Raw genomic sequence first — 25,509 nt, forward strand, 5'->3', positions numbered from 1 at the left:
AGCGTCCCATGCATCGCCTTCGCATCCTTCGTTGTCCTCGCGACCACTGCACGCCCATTCAACCAGCTCTTTAATTGTAACCTTGACCTCCTCCGCCGTGTAACAAGGTTATTTCTGCGAAGCGAGTGCGGTGGACGCTGATGTTGAGGGAGGTGGGTGACTCCGACTCCGATCGCAATATTTATGTTAATGAACTGCTTCCTAAAGAGGTCTATGAGCTGCTGAAACTCACCAGGCGTGTGGCTCGTGAGAAGTTGTACCGTTACGTCTGGGTTAGCGGCGGGCATATTTATGTCCGACATTCCGATGGTAAGCCTAGCACTCCCATCGCCTCTCAGGCTGACCTGTATTCTCTTGTCTGACTAAATCTTTCTTCGAACTTGTCTTCTTCTGTTAAACCATGCTCTTCTAGCCTTCAATCCTCCTGTTTTAACATCGCTCAACTCAATGCTAACTCGTTGCGTGGCCACATAGACCTTATCAGACTTCAGTTCCACAATGCTTTCCACCATGTAATATCCATATCCGAGACATGGCTTCATGAGGGTGTCTCTGATGCCCTGGTTGGCATGGATGAATACTTCCTAATCAGGAATGACCGCTTGAGTCGCGCTGGAGGTGGGGTTGCATGCTATATACACAAGTCACTCAAGGCTACAGTCATTGTGGCGTCCAGTAGTAACGGTAATGATAACGATATAAACAGCCCTGAATTCCTAATCATTGAAATTTGTCTACCTCTTGGCGAAGCTGTACTATTTGCGTCTATCTACAGAAGACCTAAAGGCCACCTTTTTCACGACTTCGTAGATAAGCTTACTGCCGTCTCTCATCGTTATAAGAATATTGTCATTGGCGGCGACTTGAACTGCAACCTGTTAATGAATAACTTTGAAGCCAACTACTTGCGAGAACTTGCATCTAGTCTATCTCTACACATAGTTCCCTCGGAGGCTACGCATCACACCTCCATCTCTGACTCGTGGTTGGATGTTTTAATTATCGATGATCCTGACAAGATCCTCTCCTTCACCAAGTCCCCTGTTCCATTCATAGCCGGTCTCCTTCATCTTTCTCTTTCCTTTTATTCCAAACCAAATATTACGCGATCCATGGTGCGGCGCTGCTTCAGGGACATCAATAGGGACAAGTTTCTCAGTTTTATTCTTGAGAAGGTGACTGAGGTTCAGTCCGAGTTTGACTCTCTGTCCGATGGAGTGGATGTTTCTCGATTGTGCAAACTCCTGTCTGGTACTCTGCTTGAAGCATTGGATGTTTTTGCACCCGCTCGTGAGATTGTGACCAAGCGCTCTCCCATCAAATGGCTTTTAGTACAACTTAAAGCCCGTCTAAAATACCGTAATCTACTCTATAAACAAGCCAAGCGGTTGGGCAGCCTCCTCGGGTTTGCTAGGTATAGACTTTTTAGGAACCAACTCAATGCCGATATCAAGCGTGCCAAGGCTGAATTTCTTTTCACCTCTCTTAACAATATCATTGACTCGGCGAAGCTCTGGAAGGAGCTCGCTTGACTTGGTCTCACAAAATCTAATTTTGTGTCTCCTCTTCATTTATTCAAGTCCGATGAACTAAATTACTATACTTCTGTTTCCAGTGCTTCGCCGGTGTTTTATCACGATTTTTCCTCAGCCATTACTCTAATTTCTTACCCTACTAGTCGACCTCAGCTCTCTTTTTCCACTGTTTTGCCTAGCGCTGTGTACAAACTTATTGCCTCTCGACCGCCTCATTCGTACGCGTCCGGTTTTGATGGTATCCCTCTTCCTATTATACGAATGGCCTGGTCCGGCATTGCTTTGTCACTCACTACTTTATTTAACCACTCACTAAATTCTTCGGTGTTCCCGTCTGATTGGAAGCGAGCTCTTATTCGCCCGCTCTCGAAGATTCGTGCTCCTATATCCCCATCGGACACTAGACCCATTGCAAATCTACCGGAAATTTCTAAAATTCTGGAAAGAATAGTGATCAAACAAATCACAGACTACATTGAAGAGTACAGTTTTCTAGATCACAGACAATCCGCCTATCGTCTGGGTTACAACACCCAATCTGCCCTTCTACGTGTCTGTGATGATATCAGGTTAGGTATTGATAACAGACTAGCTACCATTTTGGTTTTATTCGACTTCAACAAGGCATTTGACACCGTCCCCCATCTTCTTTTGCTTACCAAACTCAAAAGCCTTGGTTTCTCTGTGACGGTTCTTACCTGGCTCTTCTCATATCTAACTGGCAGAACTCAGGCTGTTGTGGATGATTCTGGGATTTGTTCGGAATAGCTACCCACATCTCTAGGCGTTCCGCAAGGTTCTGTTCTTGGCCCACTACTGTTCTCTCTCTTCGTCAACGACATAAGTAAGGTTTTGTCATTCTCTAACCATATGCTCTTCGCCGATGACCTCCAAATATATCTTTCCTGCTCACCCGCAGAGATAGTTCATGGCCTGGAACGGATCACCAAGGATGCAACTGCTATCTCCGAATATGCGAGAGCAAATGGACTTAAACTAAATCTAGCCAAATCTAAAGTGATAGTTTTTGCCAGCCAGGGATACTCTAGAGGCATCGACTTAGACCTATTACCACCTGTCATTGTCGACCAGACCAGACTACCTTTCGTCAATGAGGTTCGTAACTTGGGTGTCACATTGACCTCAAACCTCTCATGGAGAAAACACGTTGTGCACATCTCTTAGGCTGTTCATCATGCTTTATATAAACTCAAATTCAATAAAAATGCTCTCTCTACTAAGCTCAGGATCAAACTTGTTAATAGCCTCATTCTTCCGCATATTGACTACTGTTGCCTAGTATATCATGGCTTAAGCTCCGAACTTAATACTAAATTGCAACGCTTAGTCAATTGCTGCATAAGATTGTGACGGTTTGCCTTTCCCGAACGCCTCGGACAGGCTCGCCGGGTACCAGGATTCGAGAGAAGGGGGGAAACCAACTTGCGCACACCGATGTTAAAGTACTAGCTCTTTATTATAAGGCTTATCTTATCTTACATATTCCTTATGCTACCTTATGTACTACTTAGACTACGCGGGTATATACAATAATGTACAACTTAACCTAGCGATGTCAGTCGGACGGGAGCGCGCTCGTGCGCGGCACCTTAGAACGCGGTCGCGACCCGGGGGCGCCGGCGAGAACCGGCGGGTAGGGCGGCCAGGTAACCTGCCCCGTTGGAGATGACAAGGACGGCTGAATGCCGGCGAGAATCGGGCGGCAGAACGGCCAGGTGGCCTGCTCCGTCGGCGGACACAAGGATAGTCGAATGCCGGCGAAAACCGGGCGTCAGAGTAGTCCGGAGACCTACTCAGTCGACAGGACGGGACTGGTGGTCGATCCCGATCGAGCTCGGCTTTTATACCCGTCAGGGCGATCCCCACGCGCTCCCAGCAGCGTAGTGGGATCGGTTCCCGACGGGGGTACTAGACTTTCGGGAGGGGGCGTCCGTAGACGCCGAGTCCCGTGGTGGGGCGGATGGTCGGCCCGGGACTTAGTGACGTATCGTCACAAGATTTATCTTCAATCTTAGACGGGATGAGCATATTACGCCATACCGACGTAGTCTGGGATGGCTTTCTGTTAAGAACAGAAGGTTTTACTTTCTTGGCTGTTTGATCTACCGTATTCTGCATTTATCCTCCCCTTCGTATCTAAGTGAACTTTCCCCCCCCCCCTGACCTTCTGGTCAGGAGATCTGATCGTTCCACGTCCCAGTCCTCCACCTTCCTCATCCCCTCTCATCGTACTATTACCTACAGAAACTCTTTTCGCCTTTCCGCTATTTATTTTTGGCACTCACTCCCAGACCACATCATCTCCGTGTCCTCTCTGGATTCCTTTAAGGTTCTCCTTCGCACGTTCTTGAATGAGTCTGAGCCTGTGATTACCGTCGAATAGTCGTACTATATTGCTTTTTACTCGAATACTTGATTTTAGTACTTAAGAATAGATGCATGCATACAATACAATGCAGAATCATGATTTAGTCTTATCTTATCTCTAAGCTATTTTTATTTGGCTTCAAAGTTTTTCATAGTTTTTCAAAAGTTTTTCAAAGTTTTCACTCTATATGTTTTTCACTTCATCAGTTTTTCATCTTCCATGTCTCATCTCATCATCACCTGTTCTTTTATTCTACATTTCTACTTAGCCTCTACTACAAATCTTACACTCAGTGCTGTTAGTTCTTCTATCAACCCTGAGCTGTTCTTTCATGTCTCTCGCTCCCCATGATGTCATCGTCCCCCTATTCTCACCTCATCTATCTCATTATCCACCATTTAAACTTAGGTTCATGTATACTTTAGTGTTTATCTTTCTGCGAATCTTGTATATAAATCTAGTAACGTAAGCTTCCTTATATTTGCTCTACTTTTACTTAAATACTGTTACTATTCTTAATAGCTCTGTTCCCTAGCTTTCACTATGCATGTGCTGATTCGCGCTTCAACTGATTCTCTTGTATTTTTAGCATCTTTATACCGTTGTTGTTCTCTAATTATTATAACTTATGTCTGTACTTATTTTATCATTTGCCCTTCAGCTTTTGCTTGGGCATAATAAAGTGTATCATCATCATCATCATCATCATCTCTCAACCCTTCGAGGTCACACTGGGTGGTTACCACCCATCCTCATTTTTAAAATGCTGCATTTATGAAATTATCAAAGATATGATAACAAAAAAATTTATGGATAAACTTGAATGTTTGGAAAATGTATTCTGATATTATTTAAGCAAAAATTTAAAACCGTTAGTACCTAAAAAAATTTTTGAATCTTCCAATATTAGAAAAAATAAGTTTTTACAAAATAAATCATAACTTTTTCAATTTTTAATATTTTTAGATAAAAATTTAGACTTTTATTGTTCAAATCTTGTACTTCAAGGAAAAAAATGTTTTTGACCATTTTTTTAAAAAGAGTATTTATTTTGCATGCTGAACATGGAGTATTTTAGTATACTGAAAAACAGGTATTTTCATAGAAAAGTCATGTTACGAGTATTTACTTGAGCGTCATTTTTTTGTATGCCACGCAAAACCATGTTTTCCTTGCAAAATAGATTGCGGTTTACCGCGTGCACGCAATGTTAGAATGCGTTAATCTAACGTTATATTTTCAAGATCACTGTCCATTTTTACCGTCCACAGATTGCTCTGAATCGCTTGAATATGATTCTTCGAATATGATTTTTCTTGACATCCGAATTAACATCGTTGAAATCATTACGTCCATCATTTTGTGAAATATCTTATATGGTCGCTGCCGTAAATTATAGACCATTATACTGCATATTTTTGAAGAATAAATTAACATAAAGATTTTTAAAAAATTCCAGGCATAAGAATCTGTATTATATCATACTTTTATAGCGTTTTCTACTGGGAAAACTGGTGCAGCACCAACGCTGCGGTAGATTTCGATGAAAACTCCACTAGCGCAATAATAGTGCAGGTTTAGTGTGGTTCAGTGGAACACATCATTAGACAGGTTTATAAATTAAACAATTTCATTGTTATAAAGTTTACTAAAATAATGTAATAACATATACTTTAATGTAATATCTTAAAGCATGAACATAACATTTATTTAATTTGCACTTGCACCTTTTACCGTCTCGAAAGACGGTGGAGCAAAAGCACTCGGTGCAATTTTTTTGCATCAATTTTATCAGTAGAACATTAAACACTGAAAATATGTGAACTGATTTTTTACAGTGGAACAATAAAATTGCACTCACAAGAAGACCTTACGGATCATGGGTCATCGATTTTTTTCATACTTATAGGATTTGAAGATCAGTACCCGGACATCAATTTCCTAAAGCAGTACAATGCGCTTCTCAAAAATACTCGAGAAAATTGACTTTGACAATTTCCGATATCTGTAAGTACAGAAAATTTTGACCTATCGTTAGAGCCGCTCATAGCCGAGCGCACAGAGCTCTAGTTTTGTAAGCGCGGAGTCGCTGGTTCGATTCTCGCTCTGGCCTCAACTTTTTTTTAAATAAGTCAATGGAGTTTTTTTAAAATCCTATATCTTAACATTTATCAAATTAAAACGCTAATTAATTATTAAATATTTATTTGTTATTTTTTAAAGTAAAATTAACATTTTTTTATTTTTAATCATCACTTGCTTGCAAAAATGCGAATATTTATAATAAATTAAAATTTGGTACAAAAATTGGTGGAAAACATTAAAGATTCTTCTGTGATAAGGCAATCTTGTGCAAGAAGCTGCTCGTAATAAATAATAGTACTTTTTAAACTTAACTTTTGTCTTCGCATAGATTTTGTTCTTTTCTATAAGTGCCTCTTCTCGTACAATTGAAGGACCAGGTTCACGTCTGACTTCACGTCTGACATGATAACTGTGTTATTCTATAATTTTAACAAATTAAACTGACCGCACCTCAACACAGTTTTTACCGCTTTGAAAGCTAACGGTAAAATGCAAATAGCACAGCATCTGCTCTCTCGGAACCCATACTTTTTCTACTTTTCGCAAGGCTATTCTTTGTTCACAACTAGATGCGAGAGAATGGGGATCGACCAGGATCGACTCACAATAAATTCGACTTATAAACTCCAACTAACGTGTTAAAGATACAGCGTAAAATGTAAGCGATAAAATAATTGAACAATATTATTTATACATATTATTTTTGCATTTAACAATAAGACGTTTTCCATTTTTGTACCAAATTTTAATTTATTATAAATATTCGCATTTTTAAGCAAGTGATGATTAAAAATAAAAAGATGTTAATTTTTATTTAAAAAATAACGAATAAATATTTAATAATTAATTAGCATTTCAATTTGATAAATGTTAAGATATAGGATTTTTTAAAAATTCCTTCGACTTATTAAAAAAAAAAAGTTGAGGCCAGAGCGAGAATCAAACTAGCGACTCCGCGCTTACGAAACTAAAGCTCTGCGCGCTCGACTACGAGCGCCTCTGACGATAGGTCAAAATTTTTTGTACTTACAGATATCGGTAATCTTCAAAATCGATTTTCTCAAGTATTTTTGAAAAGCGCATCGTACTGCTTTAGGAAATCCGGGTACTGATCTTCAAATCCTATAAGTATGAAAAAAATTGATGACCCATGACCCGTGAGGTCCCCTTGTCAGTGCACACCAGTGTTGTACTAGTTTTCTCAGTAGAAAACGCTATTACATCTTTTAGACCACAAAAAACACAAAAATTCGAACCACTAAAAAACAAAAAACTTACACAGAGGTTACACATAAGGTGGCTACCACCCTACCTTGTCTTTGGACGACTGCCAAAAACAAACCAACGCGACTTTCAGTTACAGTATAGTACAAGAGCATAGATAAAACTTTGAATTACCATTAAAAGGCGTTACTAGTATTATTTTTTCTTAAATCGGAAAGATATAATGTGTTGAATTTAAGCGATGAGTGATAACCACCCAGTGTGGCCTCGAAAGGTTAATGGGTTAATGTGCTTTAATTATACTACGAATCTATCTAAAATAGTTTATATATGTAACCATTTTTTTATTATGCATACATTTTCTGCATTATAACATTATTTCTCTTTTTTTTTCGCAGATTATGCTTATTCGGAAGGACCGATGCATGTGGTGCCGTTACTATTCTCGTTGTTACCTGGAATTGACCCGAATGATGTCGGAAAAACTTTTGCTACATTTCGGCTTATTTCCGTTTATGCCACACTGATTCCTATCGTGGACTCCTCCAGATCGACAGCTATTACAACCGAGGAAGAGAGGATAGTTTGCGAAGCGACATCGCGCTTTGAAGACTTTGTATTGCAGTTTTTGGACCGTGTGTTTATGTTTATTGAGTCCAGCTCGTCGGAGAACGTGCGATTAGAGAACCACGGCGACAACTTGAAAAGCAAACTAGAGTCAATTGCAGAAGTCGCACTCTCTGATGTGTGCTCGAGTCTCCTACGGGAGATCAGCGATGCAATTTTCAAAAACGCTTTGCACAAATTGCGCACATTCATGACGGAACGGATTTTGGAGACGAGAGTCGCCGGCCAGCTGGCGGCAATCGTATACAACAGCTTTTCCCACGTCAATGGTCGCGATACCTTGTGCTCGCTGCTGCCTACGCTTGTGCAGACCATACTGTCGTTAGTAAGCGAGGAGGATGTCTTGAGGGAAGAGAACCTGGACCATCGTCTTCTGCACGCTATGCTTGTACTGTCCGCGATTGTTGATACACCCGGCAACAATTTACTACCGCATATGGACATGATACTTAAAGTTCTCGATCGTGTTCTACTCCTAAGATCGATAGACGGCAACAAACTGGCCTGTCATTTGTTGAAAAGAATTTTGTCATCATTGTCAACGATCACTCCGTGGCATTATAATAGATCCAAAAATAGAGATTACAATGATCCTGATTATCCTTATGTTAGGGAATGGGGTCAAAATGTGAATCTTGATAATTTCTACATCAAGTGGTATATTCCCGAAAAAGAAGAAATTGCTGCTATGCAACGAATATTCTCGAGATATTTGCCAACTCAAATTGACAAGCTTATTAGATACTGCAAAGATACTAGTGCATTTAGTAGGTCAGTGTGTATAATTTTTATTTTAAGGCTCTTGATCTCTTGCTGTATTAAATTTTTGACATTAGAAGCGAGAAATAGGCTGAGAATTCTTACATATTATTTCTAAATAAAAAGATATTTTAATGAAATGACATTTCAAATTACTTTAATACACTGGAACATAATGTTATTAGTGTTTGTTAGAAAATTTTTTTTAACATTCAAATGTGCTTAAATATTTTAGAATAAATGAATGAAGTACTTTTAAGCCTCGATTGTTAAGAAATTTTTTTAAATTTTGATCTTAGACATTATGTTCGCATTCATAAATTTTGGCAAAACGTAAAAGTAGATATTTATTCGAGGCAAAAAATGTAAAAGTAGTCGTTATTTATTAACAATTAAAAAAGTTTTTGAATATACAAGATATATGTATAAAATCAAAATTTTTAACGATTGCTTTTACATTTTGTGTGAAAATGTACAATTCTGAGGACAATGTCTAAGGCCAATGAAGTTAGAAAAAAACATTTTAGTTATGCGTTGAATGTGGTCCTTTTTGTCACTTTTTTGTGGGTAAATTTGCCGATTTTATTATTTTCAACATTATTGCATTATTTTTGTCCTTTAATAATTGGCGTGAATTGTGACGAAAAATATTCCAGCACGATTTTTTTAGCACGTTTGATCATTTCAACACTCGCACGCATCTCGCTCATATGGTAACTTTCATAGAATTGACACAACCTAACCTTTTTTTTTTGTTTTACGAGGAGGGAATGCATTTACGCATACCCTCGCCGCCGATGATTCTCGGGCGAGTGTTATATGGGATACGGGTTTGTGAGCGGGGAGGCTAAGCCCTTCACGTACGGGCATTGCACTCACGTGCTACTCACTAAACCCATCTCGGGTGGCCAGGACTGCGTGTATTGAGGGGCCTCCCCAGGAATCGCTATCCAGCATAACTGCCGGAGGACTCCTTCACGCTGGCGCGCCACCAGACGACGCGCGCGTCGCTCCGGGGGAGCGGGACGAACCCAAATAGGAGAGCTCCGCCCTCCCGGTCGGTCCGTCTGGTCCGGACCGCAGTAGCCCCCGATTCGGGGCAGGGGATAGAGACCAGTTGTTTGTCTCCTCTCCGGCCACAACCACTCTGTCTCCCTCTTTCCGCGACGTGCAGATGTTAGAGCGGTCCCCCAAAATATTACACTCGTCGAGGGGGCGAGAGGCAGGAACGAACGGCGCCCCAAGCAGCCCCCGTTTCCCCGACGGTCCGCGCGGCTAACAGCCATTCGGGGGAAGGGGCTCCATGCCTAAGTCTCACGGGCGGGCGCCCAGCGGGCGGATGTTGTAAGTGCCCGGAGGGAGGGTCGCGCCACACTGGCGTCCCTCCGGGCCAATCTCTTCGCCGCTCACTCGCTTGAGCGGCTAGGACGCGCCATCGGCGCGCCCATTCCTCTTCCCCCCCTATCCGGGGGGCGTCCCCGCTTACCCCCGGCCGTCCGCCGCAGGTCCGAGACACAACCTAACCTAACCTAACCTAATTTAATTTTGGCTAATCTATCAATTTGCGAGAATCCACGAAACTTAGAAGATCACGCACGGGTAACGAAAAATACTGTACGCAACACGGACATAACGATACTGGTACACAAAAGGCCGACTTTATATAATGTCTTGTTATATAATAGAGCATTTTTAAGGGGATTCTAAAGCCATCTGTTTTATCGATATTTTTAAAACTAATCTTTTAATTGACTTTATAAAATTGCAAAATTTTTACAGAATTAAAGTACGCATCAAAATCTAAAAAAAAAAGGTTGGGTTTATATAAAAAACAAAAAAAATTTATATTTGGTATGTAGAGTTGTCACTTGATGACAATATTTACTTACAAGGAGATGCTAACATTTGCTACTTTCAAACGAGCGATAGTGCATTTGAAAGAGGAGGTGAAAAAACAAAAACCGTGTTTTGACTTTTGGGTGAATGGGCCCTTGTTTCTGAGAAAATCGCTTTTAAATATGTGCATTTTCGACCGGTAAAGTAAGTACAATGGAAAGCCATTTTTTGACATGAAGCGCGATGGCCGTGGGTGCTAAGTGCGCGCCTACTGTTTTGCTATTCGTGAGCTGGGTCCAAGATCAGTTCTAATAATTTTTTTTTAGTTTATATGCTAATTTTTTTTTATTTACAATAAAATTTTGCGGTTTTAATAAATATACATTTCTATAATTTTATTAGAATAAAAAATAATACATTTTTATTTATTATAAAGTTTTGACATTTTTGTACAATGTCGCATTCATTTTTTTAACATGATTAAATTTATTTGGTACGCCTCAAAGTTAGCAAATGAACGTGACATATTTTATTTTAATGTTAATCAGTTGTGTTTTCCACCCAACGTACATAACAAAAAATGTATTTGCAACACGTGAGTTTTTATAATATATTTATGGTGCGAGAAAACATTTGTTTCCAATGTTTTTATGTAAATTTTTACCCACAACATTGTACAAGAATATGAGAATTTTATAATAAATAAAAATGTATTATTTTTTATTATAATAAAATTATAGAAATTTATAATAATGTAGTCCTTATAGTCACCAGTCAAGGTTAAAAATAATTAAAATTTCTTTAGTAGTCAACGAACTGGCCAATTTATTATTATTCAAATAGCACAACGTTTCGACCTTAGTTCAGGTTCTCATCAAGTGCGAAATCCGAAAGATTCAAATTTTCAGGAAACGTCGTAAGCTTGTGAGTTTGTACCAGTAAATTCACTCCTTTGTTGTTTCTTTTGTTCTAGACACTTATTATAACTAAGCGATTTTTTAACGCTATACATTTCGTCAATTTGTGAGTTACAACGAGTATTATGATATGTCTGTACACTATCGCAGTTAAATTTGAACTGTAGAAATTTATATTTATTAAAACCGCAAAATTTTATTGTAAATAATAAAAAAATAAAATTAGCATATAGACTAAAAAAAAAAAATTATTAGAACTGGTCTTGAACCCAGCTCACATGGATAGCAAAACAGTAGGCGCGCACTTAGCAACCACGGCCACCGCGCTTCATGTTGAAAAGTGGCTTTCCATTGTACTTATCTTATCGGTCAAAAATGCACACATTTAAAAGTAATTTTCTCAGAAACTAGGGCCCATTCACCCAAAAGCCAAAACACGGCTTTTGTTTTTTTACCTCTCCTTTCGAATGCACTATGGCTCGTTTAAAAGTAGGCGTAGCAAATGTTAGCATCTCCTTATAAGTTTAACTTTTTGTTACCTATTGTTTTAAATCGTTAATAATATCTTTGTGTTCTAATGGAACCTTACCATATATTTTTAACGGACTGTTATTTATCTTTATTTTACTTTCTAGAAAATATTTATCTTTATTTTTCTTAGAAATTATCGCTGCGTACGAGCCTGTGTCGATTTCCATTTCTAATTTTTTTACCGTTAACAACAACGTTTAAATACATTGGTTCCACTTTTGCATTATTGCTACCACAGTTTATATTACCGATTATCTTCTGTGACCTTCTCGCTGTCCTTTGTCATGAAGAAATCGTGTTCCTCCTGCTGCTGAATCTCGTTTTCTTGTTGAAGGTGCTACACTGTGCTATGCGTGCTGCAGACAGCTGTTAGGTGTCCCCTCTTCTTGCAAATGTTACACGTGCTGTACCGATGGTAACAATCACATGCCCAGTGATTACTTTTATTATAGCAAAAGCATGTTGAATGCTTCGCATTTCCGTTGTTGCTTGAAGCCCTTTCCTTGTTGATTGCCGTTTTGTTGTTGGATCGCTAACTTATTTTCTTCCCGCGATACGAATCTCTTTCTCTAGGTTGAGGTTGCTGTTGCTTGCTCTCCGTTTTCGGCTACTTGTATCTTGTTTACCGTTCCTTTCGATGTTTCTTTGCACCTCTGTCGAAGAAGCGTGCCTCTCTGCTGCTTCTAAGCTCATCGCTAACTTAAATGCCGTATCGTACGTTAAATTGTCTAAATAGTAGGGATTCGTCGTATGGTCTCCTATTTCACACATCAGTTGATTTTTCAGAACTATCGCCACGTCGCCAAAATTGCATGTAATTGATAAATTTTTCAATATTGCTGCAAATTCTGCTATTGATTTCATTTGTACTTGTACTGCCTGATGGAATTTAAATCTCTCCATGGTTTCCGATGGTTTCGGATTCAAATGATCGTTCAGTAATTTTACTAGTTCTTTGAACGTTTTGGTCTCGACTTGTCCGGCGCGCACAAATTGCGCACTTTATAAGTATTGGAGCTAATCCTCGTTAACAATACTGCGGCTTGCTTCTCGACTTTAATGTTGTTGACCATGAAATATAATTCGAGTAATTGAGTCTTTCTACATATGTTTCCTAATCATCCTTGCCGAGGTGAAACTCCAATCTTGACATATTTATACTTTCCGCCATTTTATCGCTAATTGTTGGCTTATCTTCCACCGTCGATTGCTTGTCAGCATCACTGTCTCTTGTTCTTTGCCTGTTTACTTTACCAATGTGTTTTTTAATTGTTTTCCGCAACTTAATGATGTTTGATTTATCATCAAACTTTACTTTTAACTGCCGTAGAATTTCTATTAATTGTGGTTTCTTCAACTCTTGGATTCAGGATGTTCTCGTATGATATATTCTCACTATTGACGTGGTGTGCTATTCGCCCCTTTCTAATTGTCCGGTCTCTTGTTCTTGTTTCGTAGTGTTTCTTCATATACTCGTACGTATCTTCGCACGACCGTGTGTTTTTTTTAATACGGTGCTTTTTCGAATTTTGTATATTGACTGACTGCAGTGTCGAGACACAAAATTCGCCACTTTTTTTTAGCACTTTTAGCATAATTTAGCACTTTTTTCTCACTACCATATGGTTCGAAAACCTCGTCGCCAATTGTAATATATCGCAATTTATTATAATAGTTACACAGTCAATTTCTAATAACGTGCGTTTGTCTCGGAGCCCCGTAGGCGACTGACTCGCACGTCGACGCTTCTACACATTGATGTGTCACGCTTACTCCACGTGTAGTTGACATAATCGTTATATATCACGCTTATTTCATATGTGATCCACAAACATCACAGTACTACTTCCTAACTTAAAAAAAAAAAAAAAATACATATGCGCAAGGGGAGAAAACAAGAAGCACTTGCCTTTTTCTGAAAAAATTCTATAGATACTCTTAAATAAAAATTTTCTTCCCATTTTTATAAATTGAAAAATTTTTTTAGACAAAATTTAACAAAAGACAGAATTTTAATTTTATAAAAATATGGCGTAATATGTTTTAAAATACATATTTTTATATAAAAAAATTTTTAAATTTTAAAAAGTTATTTAAAAAATTAACATAATGGTAAATAATTACAGGGAGGAACTACTGGCCAGTTTAAATATTATATGCAGTATTATCAGAGGTTCTGAATCTGTTTTACCAGTATGGACAGAAGAGCCACTTGAATTGGTCAAGTCTTCCGTGAAGTGGAATATATCTATAACATCCACTTGTGGAATAAAAGGACATGTTACGATGCCCGATGGCAGTAACGTTAAACATTATCTCACTGGGATTATGAAGCACGTTCAACGAATAATGCTTGAGAATGCAGAGGACAACACGAAAAGTTTTTTTGGACTAATACGGGCATGTATACTTCAAATATTGTGCAAATATATAGTGTATTTAGATTAAAAAACAACAGTAGATTTATATAGTTAAATTAGAAACGAAATTTACGAATTTATTTTAGGCAAAAATTAAGTTCTCTTGAAACAATTTTCATTTCAATGTTATTTACTGTTATATTTTACATGTACAAAGAAGTATACAAAATTGGAAAAATTTTGCAATAGGATAACGTTATATTTTTATTATAAAAGTATAATACTATTACTATAAAATACTCTTTGCACAGAAGTACCAAAAAAATTATTTTTTCTATAATTTCTTATATGCGTAAGTAAATTTTAAATATATTTAAATATCTAAATAAATTTAATAAAAGAGATTAAAGAAATTTTTTAAAATTATTTTTTATACATATTTTTTTGTATTTTTGTTATAAACTTTAATTTATTTGCTACCTTAGTACATGCTTGACATGATTTTAATTAATTTGACGGATTGTGTTTATCAAATAACATATGTATCACTTGACCACGTTGTAATTTATAACTTATGGATTGACAATGACATGTAAATTTTTATCTGGTTTATGATGCATTTATATATTCGCGATATTTTTGTTTTTTTTTCCTATTAAAATTTATTTATTACTTAAGTTACATCAAGTATACTTATTTATAGAACATTGCTTCATATTTTGTTGGTCCGAATTTATTAAGCGATTGTGTTGGTCAATTCGCAAAGATTGTAATTGAAATCCGAAGGGGACCCAAATCAAGGGTCGAAACGTTGTTTCTCCAATAAAGTGTTGTAGCCCAACGTAGCTCAGTGATGTTGCGAAAGAGGTCATCGTTCGCAACGTTTTTAGAATCCGCCGTGTTCATGGAAGTTTCTGCTAACTTCCGTTATCTCGCAAAATTCGATGCGGAACAGCCCGAATGCAGTTCTGCATCGACCTAAATAAAAATCTTACACGGCACAAGTAAACCGCGAGGCTACCGCGTACCAATGTCGAAACGCCTAGCCTCGCGGAAGTTGCCCAACGCACCCAGTCACTGGCCTTTAAAAATCGCGCTAAGCTAGCAAATCATCCGACTATATAAGTCAGCACGCGCAGTGACCGGGCGGAGAGTAACTTAACAACGTCCGACCGACGCCGTGTACTACAAGTCTTATCGCGAGTGACATTCGACACCGCTACGCGCAACAGCTGACTGTAAGCATTGAGCGAGGGAATAAAGACTACGAATTAACCAAGTAAGAAGTGTTTTTCATTCAACAACGAGTCGAACTTTCATCCTTCGGGTCCTAACCCCTAAGATAGGACGAATTCTAAAATCATTCCAGGAAGAAATCTCGTTCCGGGCGAACGCTCACAACAAAATTGGTGGCAACGGTGGGATTTAAGAAGCCGTTAGGAACAAGGGATAGAAAAAGCGGACTGAAGAAGCCGTAAGGAACCAGGGTCAGAAGAAAATTTTTGAGGAAGCTGAAAAGGAACAAAGGACCAGCAAAACCAAGAACTCGAAAGAAGCATGATCCTGCTAGAAGAAGACCAACCGACTGTAAGACGAGCTGAGACAACACCATTGTGTTATTAGTGCGCGAGTGCCAACGCGGCACTACATTGTGTTAAGTGCCCTTGAAGAACGAGCTTCTCTGCCGGGGGAAGGAGCGGCCGACCAGCTAACGAGAGGTGGACCATAACAAAGGGCGACGACTAGACGACTGCAACCTACGAGGAAAAGCCGTATACACTACTACAACGCCGTACACGCCAGATCATCCAACGAGCTGACCTACGACAACCGTCATGCGTACCGTTCTGCTAATGTAAGTCAGATTGTAAAAAATATTTTTTTGCGTGATTATTGTAATGTCCTAAGCGAGGGGCAACGACACTAAACGAAAACGTAGTGACTTCGAAAAGCAAAAAGAAATCACGTTTAGAAACGTTAAAAACGCGAAGTCTATCCGCAAAGAATTGTCCACCTGCCAAATTGCGCGCCGAAAAGAAATAAATAATACCAAGGTTTACTATATGGAGTCCTAGTCAAGCGACCGCGATAAGAGCTTTGGTAAACGCTTAGCCGTGCGTAATCCGACTCCACCGATAATACTCGGGAGACGACAGCGAGACATACAGCATGCGAGCCGCACATTGTCTCGAATAATTAAAATAAATAATTAATGTCCCATAACGGCGACAGTCCGCGAAACGAAGGCCAGCGACCCTCGGGTGATTCAATAAATTCTCCGGAACATGAGGCAGTAGGCCTAGCGGAAACCGTGTTACGCGAGATACGAGACGCGACACAACACGCATTATGTGGTATAGGCGAACGCAGAACACACGTCGTCACCGAACGAGGGACCACGCGAGTTTAGTTTGATAAGCACTGAACGTAATACGACGCGTGACTTAGACGGACAAAATCGGACCGATAACCGACTAACATTCAGTCCAACAACCATGGAACACTCTCGCCGAAGCGTCTGAAAATATACCGCGAAGTGAAGTCGACGCGGAAATATTACGACTTCATAATTCCCTGCACGAAGAAAACGACCGTGCAGAAGAACAACCGGCACCGAGGATAAATCCGAACCTCCCGCCACGAGAAACCATGTTACTGCATGATGTTATGCACGAATTATGCGACCTGAGATTCCAATTAGGTCTAAATAGAAGAGAACCGGATTATCAGCGAAGGACGGAAGCACCCCTGAGACCCCAAAATTTTCATGATCACGCCTTAGATTTGTCGTACGGACGATCGAATAACGACATCAGAAATCAGCGCGGATCGACAGTAAATTTTTTTAAAAGAAGCGCGAAATATGATACCGGACATCGACGGCACACAGCAAAAAACCGCGTCCGCAAATTTATTAGCTGGTATATACACGATGAAAAATATACATTCAGCCGACGAGCATACCCTGCTGGAAACCATTATTTGCACGAAATTTAAAGGAAAGGCCATGATGGACTTCTATACGCGCGACGTTTATAGTTTCGAACAATTAAAAAGAGAGCTCGAAAACGAGTACCTTTTCAAACGAAGCACCGCACATCTGCAACAAGAGTTTAACTCGCTAAAGCAGAAACCCGCCGAAAGCGCGCAGGAATTTAGACGGCGAGTGGACCTTCTTGCCATGGAACTATATGAGTCCATGGAGGAGGGCAAGAACTACACCATCGACCAACAGCGAGCCATTCTGGAAAATATCAAGGAACAGGCCCTGTATAATTACCAGATCGATTTGCACGAAGACATCAAACTTCTAGTACGCGCCCAGCGATACAGAACGCTGCAGGATGCAATAGTCGGTGCAAGTGCCAAGGAAAAAGTAAGAGAGCCTAACCGAAATTGGAAGGAAGATCCTCGCACCGCCCCCAAATACGCACGAAATACCCTGCGATGCGGGAAGTGCGGCAAGAATGGGCACGACGTGCGAGAATGCCGCAGCAGCCGATACGCCAACCGGTTCGAGTTATCGCGACCGGAGGGACGGCTTCGCGTAAACACAGTGGAACTATACTGTGACCATTGCAAAAAGGCAGGCCACACCCGGAAGGAGTGTTGTTCCCTTCACGGCCGCCCCAAGAAGGACAACAACCACCGGAGCAAGAAGCCTAAAACTCTGAAAAGGATAGAAAACGGCAAGCGAGCGAGCAAAGAAGTAAAAATGCTCAAGCATACCGAGACAGCAAACAGCGATGAGAGCTCGAGCGATGACGCAAACTCCTCGCGCACAGCTGATGCATATTGTGTGACACACGTCAAGCATGCACGGGGCAGCGACACTGGTCTCGATATGATTACACTGCCCGTACGCGAAGCGGAGCGGGGCAAGATCGGATTTTTGTTTGACACCGGCTCAACCGTGTTATTAATAAAATTAAAAACGCTGAAAGGACAAACCAAAATCCGTGACGAACACATCAAATTGACCGGAATAACCGGGCATTCTATTACGACACTAGGAAGAACGTCCGTGAACGTGGAAATGTACAACAAGAAAATCAAGCATCTCATGTACGTTATACGAGACAATGATGATGTCCAATAGAATATGAGGGCATACTAGAAGCTAATTTTACAAGAAAAAATAATGTCACATGCGACTACGGGACCAAAACGATACGATTAGGCGACACTGACTTCAAGCTGTACCCGTACCGCCGAGTTACTCTGCAGCCACGGAGCGAGACGATAGTGCAAGTCACAGCAAATATAAACACCCTAGGAGTCACCAACTCCGAGGAGATAGCACCGGGAGTATTTTTAGGCAGCTGCCTAGTAGAACCCGAAAATCACACGTGCCCGATAAGTATTATAAATATAAACGACGAAAAAGTCGATTTTCAATTACTTCGTGTTGAACTTGATGAAATAAACATGAATAACGCACCGGATACCCATACGGCGAACGTAATCCGAGATGCATGGAAACAAGAGATACCACTACCTCGCGCAGAGCGCATAATTAAACTACTTCAATTAAAACATTTATACAACAAAGAAATGAAAGCGATCCTAGCACTATGCGAAGAGTTCAGCGACGTCTTCTATCTGGAAGGAGATAAGCTCATATACACAACTCTCGTGGAACACGAGATACACACAAAAGCAGAATCTGCGAGCGTGAACGTACGACTATACAGACTACCTGAAAAACAAAAAACGGAAGTAAATAAACAAATCCGTGAGATGTTAGAGCAAGGAATAATCCGCCAAAGCAAAGCTAATGGAACGCACCATTACTGGTCGTTCCGAAAAAACCTGACTCTACAGGAAAACAGAGATTTCGAGTAGTGGTAGATTTCCGAAAATTTAACGAAATTATGATCGGAGACTCTTTTCCGATCTCAAACATAACGGATATATTAGATCAACTTGGAAATGCTAAGTATTTCACCACGCTCGATCTCGCTGCAGGATATCCCCAGATATCAGTAGCAGAAAAAGATAAGGGGAAGACGGCATTTTCCACACCATATGGGCATTACGAATTTAGTTGAATGCCATTCGGATTAAGGAATGCCCCCGCGACGCTCCAACGCCTAAAGAACTCAGTTTTAACGAGTTTACAAGATCTCAAATGTTTAGTATATTTAGACATTGTTATTTACGGGCCGAGCCTGAGCGAGCATTACAAACGGCTGGCCGCTGCGTTGACACAGCTAAGAGATAGCAACTTGAAACTCCAGCCGAAGAAGTGCGAGTTTATGCGCAAGGAGGTCAATTATCTGGGCCACGTAATCACTGAGGACGGTATTCTACCTGATCCCAAAAAATTTGACACCGTGGAGAAATTTCCCACCCTCACAAAAATAAAAGACGTGCAAGTGTTTATTGGACTAGCGAGGTACTACCGGAAATTATCGAAAATTTTTTGAAAATAGCGAAACTCTTAACAATGCTAATGAAAAAAGAGGAAAAATTTGCTTGGACGACACGCAGCAAAATGCGTTTGACATCCTTAAAATAAAATTAACTACCGCACCGGTACCCGGTATTAAGGTACCCGAACTTCAGCGAAGAATTTCTCATCACTACCGACGCGTCAGATTATGTGATAGGAGCGGTGTTATCTCAAGGCACCGTTGACCAAGACCGCCCGATCACTTACGCAAGTAGAATAATGAATCGAGCGGAACAGAATTATAATACTACTGAAAAGGAGTTATTAGCGATCGCATGGGCCGTGAAACATTTTTGGCCGTATGTGTACGGTACAAAATTTAAGATAATTACAGATCACAAGTTACTCGTATGGCTATTCAATGTCACGGACTCGGGATCCTGTCTGATAAGATGGAGACTAAAGCTCGCCGAATACGATTACGAGATAATACACAAGGCCGGCAAAGGCAATACCAATGCCGACGCACTGAGCCGTCACCCCGTAAAGAAGACACGGAGCACGTAAACACCGTCGAGGATAAAAAGCGACAGAAAGAGGAAGAAACAGCAAACCGGAAGTATACGGAAAAAGAAAAGGAACAGATATATGAATATCACGACGCCCCCTTAGGAGGCTATCAAGGAATTGCACGCACACTAAAGCGGATACGATTAGATCATAATTGGCGAGGTATTACAAAAAATGTAGAGGACTACATCACAAAGTGCGAACATCGCCAGAAAAACAAATTAAGAGCAAAAACCAAGATGCCAATAGTGATAACAGACACCCCCGAGAAACTATTTGAAAAATGCGCTATGAATATTGTGGGACCATTGACAATAACAACCACAGGCAACAAATATCTTTTGACCTTTTAAGACATTCTTCCAAATTTAGCAAGGCGATCCCGATTAAAAGTCAGGACGCAAATACAGTGACATGAGCGTTTGCTACAAAAATAATCTTTGAGCACGGAATATCGGAGAAACTACTCACAGATCAAAGTACTAATTTTACAAGTGAGATTTTTAAGAACGTGTGCAAATTGCTGAGGATCGAAAAAATGCAAACGACCGCATATCACCCAGAAAGCAACGGAACAGTGGAAAGATCACACCGGACTCTGGCAGAAAATCTTTGCCACTACATAAATACCGATCAGACAGATTGGGACGAGTGGCTACCGTACGCTATGTTTACGTACAATACTACACCACATACCGTAACCGGACTTACCCCGTTCGAACTAATTTACGGACACCGAGCTGCCATGTTTACTGCCCTGATCCAGCCACCCAAAACGACATATTACTACGATGACTACGCGCAGGAGCTACGAGAAAAATTGCGAGCTTCAAGCAGAATCGCCAGAGAAAAGGCACAAGAAGAAAAGCAAAAGGCCGCAGAAGCAATACGACAAAAATTCAAAGCCAGCAATTTTTAAGGTTGGGGAAAAGGTACTACTTTACGACGAGACCGTAAGACGCGGCCGATCAAAGAAACTGGACGCAAAATGGTTCGGATCGTATAAGGTTATCGAAAAACATAGCGACGTGAACTATACTATAAAAATGGGAGGGAAAACCGTACGCGTACACACGAACCGGTTAAAGCCATTTATTGAAGAATAAATGGGACTTACCCAGAAACAAACCCGCACCTCAGCTAAACTATAATGGTAATCCATGGCACAATTATAATAATAAAAACAAAACATACACACTAAATAACTACAGCACTAATAACCAAAAATTATGTTAAATTATATTATATTGATATAAGCACTACACATAAAAAAACTACTGAACGAAAAAAAAATTATTAAGCGCTACAAGCGAACTACGACTAAACGAAAAGGAAATTAAACATCAGTCACTCCTTGTCCTTCCCGTCGGGAGAAACGTCACGCACAATCTAACGTTCAATACGAAATCGGGATCCCACTCATCACCGGACTTATTCTCAAAGTCGAGACTTCCATGTCGTTAAATATGCGACGGAAAAAATAAGGATTTACAAGGAAATTCGGCTCCGGCTCAGACAAGTCCAGTTCCGGAGAATCGAGGGGCTCATCTTCCCCATCAAACTCCTCTACACTAGGTAAAATCTTTTCCAAATCGGCCTCCTTTTCATCCATGATGAACTCTCCCGTCTTCTCTACAAAATCTTCGAATACTTCGAAGATCCTCCCCTCATTAGTGGCGAAATCATCCAGCGCGATGACGCCAGGGAGAGGTGACGGAGGTGGTGAAGGCACTAAAAAACGCATATTTCTTTTCTTACTAACTCTCGCGACGCGATACGCACCGAGGGAAAATTTGTCCACGACTAACTTCACAGCGACTAAATGACAGCACGAGAGGACTCAAAAACGCTGACATATAAAAAACTAGAAGTAGAAACCTGAGCATCTGAGACGATAACGCGCCTTGAACTTGCAGAGTAATCACCTGCACGCACCTCAGCGACGGACTACCAGCCCAACCAGCGTACTACGTAGAAAAGTTCACGGACAACCCAGGAATTTATTATGAGGAAATCGGACGACTACACCAAGTCGAAGCCCACTGGAAGCTGGTGATAAGAATGGACATCGCATCACTAGTACTTAGGCTAAAACATATAACTAAAAGCATAGAACGCACCGATGTAATGTGTAAATCATTACCATCAAACGTAAAAACATGCAAAAATCTACACGGAATTCTAGACAAGGGGCACAATAAGACAAAACATCTGATACACTCCATACAGATGATATACAGAACGCTGACAGATAAGCGACACGGACTGATAGACGGAGTAGGCTCAATAGCCAAGACACTGTTCGGAACCATGTACGTCGACGACGAGAAAGCAATCAACGAACAGCTCACGCTATTAAAGAACAACAATGTGGCAACGAAACACCGTAGAAAACCAGCTGAGAGTAATCAACGCCACGATAGCAGCCCACGTGGAAACACTGGAACAGACTATAGAAGATAACGAAAATGCACTGACGACACTCTTAGAGAAAATACAAAACCAAAATTTAATACATAACAGACGATACAACTTAGACAAACATTTCACAGTTCTTAACGCCCTAACGAACGACCTACTACGAGACACGTCCGAAATTATTGAATACCTAGCATATATAAAAGAGGGAATACTTCACTCTAAAATCGCGAATATAGACCGCATAATGGAAGTTTTTTGTGAAGTTAGTTTAATCTGGCCCCAGGGAATCTACTTCCCTACAAGTATGCGAAATGGTTGAAAATAGAAAAATTGATTAAAATCAACGTCTATTGCGACGCAAAAAACATGTATACTATATAGTCTAGTAGAATTAGACTTTTTTGGGGAAAAAATTGGTAACTCAGGTTTGACTGTGCGTAAAGCACAATTAATATGCGTAGATTAAGATAGGTATGTTTGCCACTCGCAAAATGCTGGGAGTTATTACAAAATTACGGGTTGAAGTGAGGAAAAAGTGGTTTTTTGCTTGCGCCTCGTAAACTAAAAGCGGAATCGAAAAAAGTTTCAAATAAAAGTTGTAGGTATTAAGTAAAGCTACAATAATAAATTTGGTACATTAAGATCGGTCGATTAGTTTGGTTGTAAAATAGAAAAAACCATGAAAAATGGCCATTTCTTAAATTGTTTATAACTTTCTTAAAAATTAACTCAAGCATTTGAAATTTTAGAAAAATATAGCTTTTATGACGATAAAAAGCGTACCAAATTTCATCAAAAAATATTAACAACTTTTTGAGTACTGTCAATTGTTTATCCAAAACGCGCTCCACTAAAATTTAATTTCTACATTTTTGAGACCATGCACAAACCCGAACCAAAGTTTTTTCTCCTTTCAAAAAGTTGCAGTATCATATACCGGTATCGCGAAATGTGTGCATTGCAATTAAGTACCTCAAATAAACGTGTAAAAAATAAGCCTAATTAACAATAAGATAATTTTTAAAATATTAACGTTATCAAAATGAGGTAAAATGTATTTAAAAGGTGCGATTTTTCTTTAAATTTAAAAAAAAAGAACTTTGTCCTAGGTTGCTCAGAAGCCGAGATAATTTTTTTTCTTTGAAAAATCACTGTTGCTACAGTTATAAATATTAAGAGCTGAAATTTTAACAGCGTCTTATTAAATAGTTAAAGTAGCCTTTCCAAAAAGTTCGAAGCGATTCATGAAGATTAATCACTGTAAACGTGTTAACAAAAGCAGTATCACTCGAGAGCGGCGGCCGACGGCATGCGCGCGCGCGCTCGTCGGCTGCTAGCGCGTGGCCAGGCGAGCGCGTACAAAATTGATCTGGCGCGTTCAAATTACTTGAATCGGCAATATCTCGGGAACTAAGCGTCCTAGAAAGACGATTTTTTTTTAAACTGGGCTATCTCGACGAGACAAGACTAATGAGCTAAACCATTTTCTTATATCTCCTAAAATAAACGTTCTAATTAATTTTTTTCTTTTTTTAATTAATTATTTCACGCGTTAAATATGTATAAATAATTTATATATCTATGCGGCGTATGCATATGCCCTATGTTATTATAATTTAATTTTTTTATTACTTTTGTTGCAAGGAATATGTATGTTTTTTATTTTTTTTTTTTTTGCTAATTTAGTACAATTAACAAACATTTATATGTTAAAAAATTAATGTTATATTACTAATATTTAATTGTAGGTTAAAGTTAATTTAATAATAACATTAATGCAAAAATTGTATTAAATTGTATTACATTACTCGAAAAGTTGTTAATATTTTTTGATAAAATTTGGTACGTTTTTTTATCGTCATAAAAGCTATATTTTTCTAAAATTTCAAATGCTTGAGTTAACTTTTAAGAAAGTTATAAACAATTTAAGAAATGGCTATTTTTCATGGTTTTTTCTATTTTACAACCAAACTAATCGAGATATTGCCGATTCAAGTAATTTGAACGCGCCAGATCAATTTTGTACGCGCTCGCCTGGCCACGCGCTAGCAGCCGACGAGCGCGCGCGCGCATGCCGCCGGCCGCCGCTCTCGAGTGATACTGCTTTTGTTAACACGTTTACAGTGATTAATCTTCATGAATCGCTTCGAACTTTTTGGAAAGGCTACTTTAACTATTTAATAAGACGCTGTTAAAATTTCAGCTCTTAATATTTATAACTGTAGCAACAGTGATTTTTCAAAAAAAAAAAAAAATTATCTCGGCTTCTGAGCAACCTAGGACAAAGTTCTTTTTTTTTTTAATTTAAAGAAAAATCGCACCTTTTAAATGCATTTTACCTCATTTTGATAGCGTTAATATTTTAAAAATTATCTTATTGTTAATTAGGCTTATTTTTTACACGTTTATTTGAGGCACTTAATTGCAATGCACACATTTCGCGATACCGGTATATGATACTGCAACTTTTTGAAAGGAGAAAAAACTTTGGTTTGGGTTTGTGCATGGTGTCAAAAATGTAGAAATTAAATTTTAGTGGAACGCGTTTTGGATAAACAATTGACAGTACTCGAAAAGTTGTTAATATTTTTTGATAAAATTTGGTACGTTTTTTTATCGTCATAAAAGCTATATTTTTCTAAAATTTCAAATGCTTGAGTTAACTTTTAAGAAAGTTATAAACAATTTAAGAAATGGCTATTTTTCATGGTTTTTTCTATTTTACAACCAAACTAATCGACCGATCTTAATGTACTAAATTTATTATTGTAGCTTTACTTAATACCTACAATTTTTATTTGAAACTTTTTTTGATTCTGCTTTTAGTTTACGAGGCGCAAGCAAAAAACCACTTTTTCCT

At 39.3% G+C, this 25,509-nt stretch overlaps 1 protein-coding gene across 2 annotated transcripts in view; it reads left to right on the plus strand.

Moving 5' to 3' along the window:
- The window catches only part of LOC105836804 (proteasome activator complex subunit 4B), a 165,073-nt gene that overhangs the window by 57,567 nt on the left and 81,997 nt on the right, over window positions 1-25,509 (plus strand). For both annotated transcript variants that reach the window (XM_036292035.1, XM_012681093.3), the window contains 2 exons: window positions 7,632-8,631; window positions 14,030-14,303. In XM_036292035.1, coding sequence (XP_036147928.1) covers window positions 7,632-8,631; window positions 14,030-14,303 — 1,274 coding nt within the window. The remainder of the gene's footprint in view (window positions 1-7,631; window positions 8,632-14,029; window positions 14,304-25,509) is intronic.

This window comes from Monomorium pharaonis, chromosome 1 (genome assembly GCF_013373865.1).
Source record: "Monomorium pharaonis isolate MP-MQ-018 chromosome 1, ASM1337386v2, whole genome shotgun sequence".
Lineage (NCBI taxonomy): Eukaryota > Metazoa > Arthropoda > Insecta > Hymenoptera > Formicidae > Monomorium > Monomorium pharaonis.